Genomic DNA, 12,493 nt, shown 5'->3' on the forward strand with positions numbered 1-12,493 from the left:
TGACATATCAACCCCTCACCACCTGTCAAATACCTCTGAAATGTAATCTGAGAGTGGATAACTTGTGAATGAACACCTCCAGTGTTAAAGTTTAACTTCACTCTCTTAATCAACATTGGCTATTTTTAATCCTTGTGCTGCTAGCATTAGTAAGTGTAAGTCTGGCCTAACACTAAAATCCTTGCATCTACAGACATCCACGATCCAACACTAACCTATCTAGACCTATAATGAAGAAAACACTATACATACCTTTTTTTGAGCAACTGTTGTCGGCTGTGTCCCCTGCACACACCTACACAGCAAAGCCGCAGCTGACAGCTCACCATGGGAGCGGGTAAGATCAGCTAAAAAAAAAAAAAAAAAAAAAAAAAAAAAGGTATACCGATTTCTTCTTTACAGGACTAGATAGGTTTGTTAGATCATGGATTTCTGTAGATACAGAGATTTTAGTGTTAAGGTGGACTTCTACCTTAAGGCTTTTTTTAATAAATGTATCTATGTTGTGTGTGTGTTTAAGTGTGTCGGGACCCAATGAGGCAAAGGACCGCACTATAACGCAGATGGACACCGGCGGCAAAAAGCGCCCTGAGGCCATTCAGTTCGCATAGGTAGTGCTATGAAAGTCACTCATTCATACTTCAGTTACTTCCTGGTTTCCATGCCGAGGTCATAAATCCCAGGAGGGGTTTCCTCAGCAAAATAAAGCATGGAAATATGGATGGATGAGTTTGCATTGAATATTAAAAATAAATGAAATAGCGTTTGTGGTGATTAGATACAGTGTAGTTCCACTTTAACTTACTGCAGCTCTGCTTAGACAATTCCCGCTCCTACTCCCAAGATTGGTCAGCCAGGGATTACACAATCTTCTGGTATATTGTAATGTAACCTGACCTTTAGATTTATTGATTTAGTATACATGTTTCAAGTATATAAGTAATCTATCCTATATTCCCAGGAAACTGCGCTCATTTCCATAAAGGAGGATGGTGGTATAACGCTTGTGCACATGCCAATCTAAATGGCGTTTGGTACAGAGGAGGTGTATACCGTAGCAAGCATCAAGATGGCATCTATTGGGCAGAATATCGGGGAGGTTCCTATTCACTTAAAAAGGTCCAGATGATGCTAAGACCAATCGACTGAACCACAAAGATGGACAATCATGGACAGCAAACTAAAAAAAAAAAAAAAAAAATGAATAATTTGATATATTCTTTCTTTGAAGACTTATTGTATTTTTATGAAGTTGTACATGGCTTCACTTGGGATATCGTCATTAAGAAAAAACTAAGAGGAACGCTGGGCATCCCTCCATGTAAAAGGTTACTGAGATAAAATGTATGTATTTTTGCTAAATATTTTATGGAACTTCTGTAAGAAATAACAAAAATGACATGGCTTTTTATTTGCCAACAGCAATGATTTGTGAGAAAAATCAATTCTGAAAAGTGATACAATAAGGGAAAAAAAAAAAAAAAAAAAAGGATGTGGAATCACATCTGTATACTAATACATGTTAAAAGAGGAAGTAAACTTCCTCTGCGGACATTTACTTATAGGTAAGCCTATAATAAATATACCGTTTAGGAGATATTTACATTACATGTAGCCAGTGAAACCACTGGCGCACACGCTCTGAAGGAACAGCCACGGGTGCCGTGAATGGCGGCTCCCCTGCGAATGCACGGGAGTGAAGTACTCGCGCCTCCGGCCAATCACAGTGCATACTAGCTCATTATGCCTTTGCCTTACAGATTTTATTTTTTTGTCAGAGTTTATAACCTCTTTAAACTTGATTGCTGCCTGGGACCACCCCTTGTAGTACAAAGAGGGGTTTGTACAGCTCCATGTAAACTAGATGTGTGTCCCGCAGTTCACAGCATGTTGCGTCTCTCCATCTATTCAGATAAAAAGGTTTCCATAATGAACTATTGTATGCTGTATGGTTTTATTGCCATAACAGATATCGTCAGCAGATAAGGCTGCAGATAAAACCAGTCTGTTAAACTCCAGCTTGGTGAGAACCCCCCATATCAGAACATAGAATTCTAATTAAAGACCAAAAAGGTCCAGTCATTTCAAGCACATTGGAGTAGCAAACTCGGGGTTTGAAGAAATTTTAGTGACTCCCAACACCTTTCCATTTATGTGACAGAGGATAACTTCTGTTTGTAGTATATGTGTGCATTAAGACAATGTTCTGTAAAACACACCTGTAGCGCATACAGGACACATTTGGCAAGAGTTTATCAAATATCAGTAAGGTGGAAAAAAACATGAATACAAAAAACCTGAATACAAACTTTTTTTTAAATCACTCGAAGGGTGTTAATGTATGAAAAACGTGCATTAACACTACAGGCACATTGGTTCACATTGGTGTCAGGATTTTTTTCAAGAGTAAACTTAGCCTTACTGCCTCTCTTGCGTAATCATCCAAAAAGCACAAGACTGCTACTGAGAATCTTGGTTGTGATGTCAGCAGTCCCGGATACTTTTAAAGAGGAACTTCACTCTCCCAATCAGCAGTCATTTTTAATTTTCATGTTGCTAGCATTAGTAAACAGATAGGAAAGTACATCATATTTACTTGTTTTAAATTTTTATAACATTTATTTAGCTACTTCTTGGTTTCCTACATCCCATGAGGGGAGGAGAGGAGGGGTTTTTCTCAGCTAAGCACACTCTCCTGTATGCATGCTTGAGCTAAAAGCAGATGGATACCAGGAAGTAAATGCTACATGAATCATTTGCCCTTGCTCCAGAAATGCTAGGGGTTGTTTTCCAAAGTGATTTCTCCAAAAACAAATAAATCATGGAGACATGGATGGATGGGGCAAGTATGCTTTGAATATTAGAAATTAAATAGCATTTTCGGTTTGCAGTGCTCAGATGCAGTAAAGATGCGTTTTAAGATTTCCTATCGCTCCTCCCCTAGCAGTTACATAAAATGTTAAAGAGGAAGTAAACCCTGATAGGTTTTACTTCCTCTTTGATTCCCTGCAAAGGTAAAGCATAATGGACTACTATGCATCATATAGTAGCCCATTATGTGTCACCTGACACAGGAGCCAGCGAAGTTAGCGCTGTCCCCTGTAGTCTGGAGCGTCCATCTTCTCGGTGGGTCTCGCTGCTCCGGCGCTGTCATTCGACGAAGCTGCAATGACGTCACTCCCGGCATGCGCACGGGATCGCGGCATATTGCCATTGACAGCGGCGCGGCATATCGCCATAGACAGCGGTGCCTAAACCGTGTAGGTTTAGGAGATATTTCTTGGACCTACAGGTAAGCCTTAATCTAGGCTTACCTGTAGGTCAAAGTGGTTTGTAAGGGTTTACAACCACTTTAAGAAGGTGAGATGAGGGGGGGGACAAAGGAGATGCAACAGTTTTGGACACTCTCAAGCCCCATACACACCATCAGATTTTCTGCCGATTTTTTCCTTCAGATTTACAAAAAAACATATAATATGAGGTCAAACCTTAGGAGTTTCAATTTGTATGCAATCAGGCAGGCCCTTGCACTACATGGTTTTGGTAAAACTGAAGACAAAAATCAACAGAAAATCTGATAGTGTGTATGGGGCTTTAGAAGCGAAGGCTATGATGTAGTGATGTGAAAAGAGGTAGGGATGTGCAAATGCAGCTGGAAAATCTAAGTATGTATGCAAAGTATTATGTATTTTGCAGTGTTGGCTGACTATCATTTTAAATCTTTGGTTCCTTTACTTAGAAGTGGGACTACAACTTAAAGTATGATTGTGCTCCTGAATTTACATTTTGTAAACTATTTTAGCATTGCATAGGAAGTTGTCAACAACTAGCCAGATTTTAAAATCTGCACTTGAAAAATAAGAATGTTGAGTGATTGAGCGTTCGATAAAATTTGCTATTGGTTTAGCCAGGGGTCTCCAAACTACGGCCCACTGCCCACATGTAACCCACTACCAAATTTTAATCGAGCCTGCAACAATTGTCCATGAAGATACGCCAGTTGGCTGGCAGTGGAGGCGCCAGTCTATGTACTGCTTTAACCACCTGCCGACCGGCTCACATTGATATATACGTCAGCAAAGTGGCACGGTGCACAAAAGAACATAACCGGTGCGTCATCAGGGGGCTAGTGGGCAGCCGCCACGGGAGCTTGCCAACGGGCTCGATATCCACCGATGGCCCGCGATTGTGACATGGAGCGGCAGAGCGGTGAGATGCCTAGGTAAACAAAGCATTTCCCTTGTCTGCCTAGCAACATTACTGCTCCTAAAGAGAGGGAGCAGTAGATCCCAGTAATCTCTCTCAGGTTCTAATGAGCCCCCCCCCACCACCCACCGTTAGAACACACCTAGGTAACACACTTAAACCCTTGATCGACCACTGGTGTTTAACCTCTTCCCTGCCAGTAATCAGTGCATTTTTATAGCGCTGATCGCTGTATAAAGGGTCCAAGGGTCCCAACATAGTCAAAAGTGTCCGATCTGTCTGCCACAATGTCGCAGTCACAATAAAAAAAAAGCATTACTAATAAAAAATAATAAAAATGCCAAAAATCTATCCCCTAGTTTGTAGACGCAATCATTTTTGCGCAAACCAATCAATATGCGCTTATTGGAATTTTTTTTCTACCAAAAATATGTATAATACATATCGGCCTAAACCGAATTAGAAATTTTTCTTTTATTATAGCATAAAGTTAAATACGCATTTTTTTCCCAAAAATGTTCGTACTTTTTTTTTGTTCATATCGCAAAAAATAAAAACCACAGAGGTGATCAAATACCACCAAAAGAAAGCTCCGTTTGTGAGAAAAAAGGATGTCAATTTTGTTATGGTACAACATTGCATGATCGTGCAATTGGCAGTTAAAGCGACGCAGTGCCGTATTGCAAAAAAGTGCTTGGTCAGGAAGGGGGTAAATCCCCCCGGGGCTAAATCCTTCCGGGGATTGAAGTGGTTAAAAAACGGAGACCGGCGCGCATCCACTGCCAGCCAGACATAACCTTCCAACAGTCCCCAGCGCAAATCCCACTCTCACGATTGGTTGCTAGGACTGCCAACATCTGCAGGATGACTGGACTTCCACCAGGTTTGCTTCATCTCATGGCTTCTGCCTCAGTGCCTGAAAGCTGAGAGGGAACTCTGATGGCTATGTATTTTCCATGTAAGGGGGAAATCACTGATGTATGGGGGGACTCTGCTGGCCACGCATCAACGTAAGTGAGGCTCTTATGGGCACTCCTGGATGTAAAATAGATTTTCTTTTTCAGCCTACGAATATCTGTAGAAAGCATACTATGCGACCTTCATACCGAAAAGTTTATAGACCCTTGATAAAGGAACTGAATATACTTCTGCAGTGTGTCTTCAACCTTTTCCGTCTCAAACAAGAGAAATAATATGAAAAGGGCTGAACCACTCCAAGTTACAGGTATGCTCCTCAGGTTCTCCCATGGATACCTCTAAGAAAAAGCCCAATCTGGGTGAAACACGTCAGCAAGGACAAGGCCTGAGAGGGGACTGTGCTGGAAGCCAACTACAACGATTAAACTTCATGGTGTGACTTTTTATGGCGTGCAGCTTTGTCTATTGATTTTGTTGAGAAAGAATATGGTGGCGTCAATTCCTCAACATTCAGAAATTATCTGTGTGTTATAAAGATCTGTTCACAGTACTTCTACACCGTGTCTTATCAGTGCTCTGCAGTGTAGAACATTTATATAAAAATACTGTTGGCAAATAGCTCTCATACAACCCTGTCATGGTATAGCTAGCAGCATTAAAGTGATTGTAAAGTCTCATTTTATTTTTCTATTAAAACAAACACGTTATACTTGCCTCCTCTGTGCAGTTGGTTTTGCACAGGGCAGCCCAGATCCTCTTCTCAAGTCCCTGGCTGAAGCTCCTGGCCCCTCCCTCCTGTTAAGTGCCCCCACAGCAAGCAGCTTGCCATCAGGGCACCAGAGCCGAGATGCATCTCCGTGTATCCATTCAGACACGGAGCTGCTGTTTGACCTCACCCCCTCTCTCTCCTGATCGGCTGAGTATGATTGACAGCAGCGGGAGCCAATGACGATGTGCTGTGTCTCAGCCAATCAAGAGGACATCTGAGGCATTCGTGGGCATCTCTGGATTGCGATGGGGCTCAGGAAGTGTTAGGGGGCCTGAAGGGTGCTGTTGCGCACAAGGCTTTTTATCTTACTGCATAAAATGCATTAAGATAAAAAAAAAAAAAAAAAAAAAAACATTCTGTCTTTACAATCCATTTAAGTCACATTCAGCTTTATTTGTTCTGTAAGGGCAAACATGTTACTGGGCGGCACAGTGGTGTAGTGGTTAGCACAGTAAGAAGGGTCGCTGGTTCAAATCCCAACCACGACACTACCTGCCTGGAGTTTGCATGTTCTCCCTGTGCCTGCGTGGGTTTCCTCTGGGTACTCCGGTTTCCTCCCACAATCCAAAGACATGCAGGTAGGTTAATTGGCTTCTGTCCAAAATTGGCCCTAGTACATGAATGGGGACCTTGGATTATGGGCTCTTTCAGGGTAGGGACCAACGTGAGTGTGCAATGTACAGGAATAGGGACAAATGTACACACTCACTCAGGTTGAACTGGATGGACTGGTGTCTTTATTAAATCTAACTGTTTTTCTGCTTATTCAAGCAGCTTTATCAGTTCAAATGTGATAAACATTACAGAACAAGTCCAGCTGAATGTGACTAACTACTACTAGTAAAAACATCTTGTTTTTGGGTCTTAAATTTAACACACACACTGAGGAAAAGTTACAAACTTTCATGTTTTTACTGTTGTCTGTGGATCTGTTGGGAAAATTAAGCTTTTTTTTTGCTTTTTAATTGATTTTTACATGCATGAGAGAAGTGAAAAAAAAGGCCTGGTCTTAAAGTGGTTAAATAAGCCTCGGTAACATTATGTAAGTAGCCGCTATATTGTGCCTGCTTGTAAAAGACTTTGTAAATACATTTAGTAGGCATTTAACAAGGTAGAAGTAGTGGAAAAATTCACGTCCAAGAAGTCTAATAAATCTCTGTAGTGGAGAAGTTGTAAAATTACAAAATTTCCTAAAAACCTAACTGAGCAGCCAAAGTGGCTAATATATTGAGCATATTCCAGAACTTACTTGGCAAAGTCATCTATGCCTGTGAATCATGATGCAGATGCAAGTATATAATTACCAAGATACAACTTCACTCCATGCATTTAACTCAAGCATTAATCAGATGGAGAAAGGTTTGCTTTGCTGTATTCACCATGCTAAATTTTAAAATAGCCAATGGAATCTTAAACCCCTAGGCCCAAAAAAATAAACCAATGCTCATCTAAGTACAGAATTTATTGTGTCAAGTTACATTTTATTTTTTATTTTTTTTTAAATTAAAAAGCCTTGTGAGAGGACCTATTAAACTAGCTACAATGAATTATCTTGCAGGGGTTAAAAGCTTCCTACTAGCGGTCGAAAAGCGTCGCTATTACAATTAGTACAGCAGCAGCAACCAAAATGTTAAAAAATAAATTTTTATTAAAAAAGGTTATGCATTGGGTGCCAAAGACACAAGGTTTCATTCTTTGTCATCTATGGAGACGTTAAATTCTTCTACTGAGAAGGTGAAGCGAGGGGAATTGGATGTCACAAATCATCTTCAGCTAGGAAGATGTACAGTTTCTCTAACACAGCTGAAATCTGGACAGGTATGACACATCTACCATGGAATGGTGCAGACTCTGGACAGCTGGCAATCCCCAGAACACAATTTGACTTTATACCATCGAAGCACATACATGTCTGTTTTTTCCATCAATTGGGATATAACATGGGTCATTAACAGTCTCATGGAAACATGCATGTATTTCAATACAAAATTATAATGGTGAGAAAATGTCTGTTGTAAAGAATAAAATTTGTCTGAGACAAACTGTCTGAACTTGAGCGCAGCATTAAAATATTTTTTTCTAAACTGTGCAGAAAAGAAATGAAACACAGTAGCTGATCGGTTGCAATGGACCAATACACCAGTTGAGTTAAATACCACCTTGTTCCCTCATACCTGCTGAAATGGGTGATCCCATCTATGCGAAATTGGCAACCAAACACCATGGAAAAGCCAAAGATTTTTTTATGGGCAACAAAAAAAAAAATAGGTATAAATTGTCAGAATGAAATATTCAGTTTAGTATTTACATTGGGTCCTGGGATTTGTCTAGTCTTCTGGTAAAGAAAGTAACAAAAATGACTGATGGCCCACTGTTCTTTATGGCTATACAGTTCTCCAAGTTAGCTGTGCTGGAAAGCTAGTTTCCAAAAATAACTTAGTATATGGATAGCGGCTCTTTAAAGAAAACCTATAAAGGAAGAAAAAAATGTCAGGAGGCCATCTTTGCTAAACTTCTGAAAATACTTCTGAAAATACTAGTTGTATGGTTATATAGCCGAAATAGCAACTTAATGCAGATAAGTACTGATGACTATCTGCATAATTTCTTTTTTGCTAATTATTTTTATTTTATACAATAATATAACAAGCCACACAATGTTGGCTGCAATCGGCCACAAACTTGCCGGTACACTGCCGAAAAACAATACAACATTATCACAGAAACTTGTGATACATCTCCCCCCCCCCCCTAACTTTGCCCAGACAAGTACACAAAATGTTCCTACCACCACCCAGAGACAGTCTATCTGTATAATTGTTCCAAGTTAGTAACACAAAGTATTGAATCCAATGGATCAGCATTACAGCCATGGAACTAGCATATTATGAATAGGCGCTCTGGTAACAAACCTTTTCAGCCACCAGATTCCAACCAGCCTTGAAAGTTTGAATAATAAGTCAATATCGGAGTAAAAATAACTTCATCAGGCCTTTTTAAAAAGACCCGGTCACCAAAAAGATACAAACACACAAAATCTAATATTTTGAATGTATATTTGCAGCATTTTCCCTTTTTTTCACCTGCAATTGGAACTTTCTAGCAAATTTGGCTTCTTCAGTCAAGTCCTCAACAAAGCTCCCTCCCTCCATGTCAAGTCCTATTCTTTCTAGGACATTCTTATGACATTGGCAGGGAAGGGGTTTACACTAGAGGGCAATCAGGGGGTTAAGTTTTCTCTAGGTAGGTGTTTTCTAACTGTGGTGGGAGTAATTACGGTTTGTTCCGACCTTTGATGTATTTGCTGGGGCTAGAGCAAAAGGAGCACTATGGGGTGATGCTTGAGTGAAAGCACTGAGGCTTCTGGGGCAGTGGCCAACAAGGCTTTTTGATATCTACATAGACCTTTGCCTGGCAGCACCAAAGTTGTCAGTTCAAGTCTCAAGCACAACACTAGATCCTTGGATTCTGCATGTTCTCCTTGTGCCTGCAAAGGTTTCCTCTGGGTACTCTGGTCTCCTCCCACACGCCAAAGACATTCTGGAAGGTTAATTGGCTCCTGTCTATATTGGCCAAAGTATGCGTATGCATGAATATGAGATGGGGACCTTAGGATTGCAAGCTCCTTGAGGGCAGGGGCTAATATACACATTCGAATTTTTTTTTTAATATATTATATATATATATATATATATATATATATATATATATATATATATATATATATATATATATATAGCGATGCTACAAATACCCCAAAAAAAATAATCTTATGGGAAAATTGGTGTTGAAAAGAATGATATGATAGCTGGGTTTTTAATGTTAATATAAATATGAGCCAGTATGCCCTGTGAAAGGCCTACAGCTTCAAGGACAAACAACGTGTGCTGTAATGATATGGGTCAAAGAAAATAGCATGCGGAATCTACCTTAATAGTACCACCTCTGAGATGGAATAGCGTTATTGAAAACACAATGATGTCAACTTGCCCAATGCTCAAACTTTCCTTCTCTTTGTTAGAGGAAAGCGTAGGGGCTCCATGTCATTCATTGCAAAATCTGTTCCTATTTTTTAGAACCTTAATTATTTTCAGATCCACTGCAATATTAGCTTGCCAGTGAATGAACAGATGTACAAGAAACCAGAATAAGACTTATACCTTTTAACTAAGCATACCTACCCTGCTGATCAAAGTTTACTATGTAGGGCTTAGCCCAAAGTGGTAAGTTTATTGCCATCCATAAACCAATCACAAGGTATTTTTTTTTCTTTTAATGGAACAAGCCACTAAACAATGTGATGGCAAGAGTACAAGACACTGATTGCAACTGGCACAGTGCAGGCTGAGGAGTCTGGAATACAGACTGAAAGTATAATGAACACCGGATTGCTATAATTTATATTGCAGACAGGCATGACTCCTATCCAACTAACTCTAGTAAGAGACAGCCTCCCTGCCGAAGAGCTATCCTATAAATCACTGGCCCTGTACGATTAGAGAGCAATTCATTAATTCTTTAAACAACTTCTGGGCAAGCCCCAAAATCATGTACAATGATCCCATGTGCTTAAATGCTTTATGTAAGATGAGAAGTCCGAGACTGGTCAGTGGGATATAAAGTAGGAAAACTGAACAATTAGCCAGAATTCAGCTGGCTCCCAGCAATAAAATCCAGTCCAGCAATCCAACTGTGTTTAAACAGCAGTAAATCAGTCAGGATAGTAAATATGGCCATACACTGATCAGAATTCTGCCAGTTCAATAAGGACCGGAAGAATTTCAATCAGTGTGTGTCTGACCCTGTATGACAGAAGTCAACTCCTGTGGAAAGGACAAGTTGGAAACAAGTTCTTTATTAGTATATTCCGACAGTGGTGGGCATAACAGTCAGAATACAATGTCTTCGGAAAAAGGGGTTTATGTGGGGATTCCTCCATCTACCTCATTTGTGTGGATGAAGGAATCGGTTCAGTGGGATAAACAAAAAAAAAATTTTTAAAAAAATTAAAAAAAATTGACAGTGTACAGCCAGCATATTGTGGACAGAAGTAATGGGGAAGGAGAAGGAATGGACAAAGTGTTGCCAAAGGAAAGCTCTAGTAACTCCTGCGTGAACTTTTTTCTCAAATGTCCACATCCAACAACTCAAGCTAAAAGTATTTTTGACTAGCTCCTTTTTGCCTGGTAAATGTAGTTGTGTGTAATTTTTATTTTATAGTGTGAAAATGTTTCTTTAAATACTGGTTGATCTTGCCAGGTTCTGCTCTTCGTCCGTCTTTAATTAGATTACTACCAGCTCCTAATGCTGTAAGGAGGTTGTCTCCCTCTTCTGTGTACTACAGGCAGCTAGGCATCCAGTCTGCTACAGTTAATGGTTGATTGAAAACTATTCAGATCATTTGGCAGCCAAGACTGGAACTTTCTATAACTGGACAGGTGATAAAAAAATAATAATTGGATACAAAAGGGAACGAGAAAAATGCTGTGGAAATACTAAGTGCATTATATACATTTTTTTTAAATGTTCCCATAGTTTTAATTTAGCATTGGATAGTTTGTCTATCCAAACACTGCATAACTTGAGACCTGCACATAACTTAAACAAGTTACTAAGCTTTATTAGAAGCACTCTTGTCCAATTAAAGAAATGTCTTCCAAGTCAACAAATCTTTATATAACCCTAAATCCAAAAAAGATAGGACGCAATGTAAAATCTACATAAAAAAAAAAAAAAAAAAAACCAGAGTGCAATCATTTGCCAATCTCAAACAGCACAGAGACGAGCCTCAAACCTGCCAAAGTCATTTGGAGTGATGAGACCAAAATTTAGCTTTTGGGCCACAACCATAAACACTACATTTGGAGAGTCGTCAACAAGGCCTATGATGAAAGGTACGGAGGTGGATCGCTGATGTTTTGGAGAGGTGTGAGCTACAAAGGCACAGGGAATTTGGTCAATATTGTTGGCAAGATGAATGCAGTAAGGTTATCAATAAATACTGGAGGAACATTTGCATTCGTCAGGAAGCTGCACATGGGAAGTACTTGGACATCCCAACATTATAATGATCAAAAACACAAGGCCAAGTCAACCTGTCATTGGCTACAACAGAATAAAGTGAAAGTTCTGAAGTGGCCATATTAGTCTCCTGACCTCAATATCATTGAGCCACTCTGGAGAGATGTCAAACGTGCAGTTAATGCAAGACAACCCATGAACGGGAACTGGAGGCTTTCTGCCAAGAGGAATGGGCAGCTTTACCATCTGAGTAGATAAAGAGCCTCATCCAAAAATACCACAAAATACTTCAAGCTGTCATTGATGTTAAAAGGGGCAATACATGGCATTAAGAACTGGGGTATTTAAACTTTTGATCAGGGTCATTTGGGGAGCTTCTGTTGCCCTTAAGTTTTAAAAAGAGTAAACCCAGTTGACTGATAATAAATGGCTTCAGCCAAACACTAACAATGAGTGAAAGAAAAGTTTGTGTTATCAGCTATATTCTCTGAAAAATGGGCAAGTCATCAAAAATTCTGCCAGGGTATGTAAACTTATGAGCACGTGTGTGTGTGTGTGTGTGTGTGTGTGTGTGTGTAC

General features: G+C 39.8%; 2 protein-coding genes across 8 annotated transcripts in view; one reads left to right on the top strand and one right to left on the bottom strand.

Annotated features, from left to right (window-relative positions):
• The window catches only part of ANGPTL1 (angiopoietin like 1), a 40,272-nt gene extending 32,323 nt beyond the window's left edge, over window positions 1-7,949 (top strand). For all 3 annotated transcript variants that reach the window (XM_077453149.1, XM_077453146.1, XM_077453147.1), the window contains exon 5: window positions 962-7,949. In XM_077453149.1, coding sequence (XP_077309275.1) covers window positions 962-1,149 — 188 coding nt within the window. In that variant the 3' untranslated portion in view covers window positions 1,150-7,949. The remainder of the gene's footprint in view (window positions 1-961) is intronic.
• RALGPS2 (Ral GEF with PH domain and SH3 binding motif 2) overlaps window positions 1-12,493 on the bottom strand; it is a 342,255-nt gene that overhangs the window by 126,087 nt on the left and 203,675 nt on the right. The gene's annotated exons all lie outside the window — the stretch shown is intronic.

Source organism: Lithobates pipiens, unplaced genomic scaffold, assembly GCF_037356315.1.
Source record: "Lithobates pipiens isolate NorthernLeopardFrog02 unplaced genomic scaffold, aLitPip1_a1.2 Scaffold_23, whole genome shotgun sequence".
Taxonomy (NCBI): domain Eukaryota; kingdom Metazoa; phylum Chordata; class Amphibia; order Anura; family Ranidae; genus Lithobates; species Lithobates pipiens.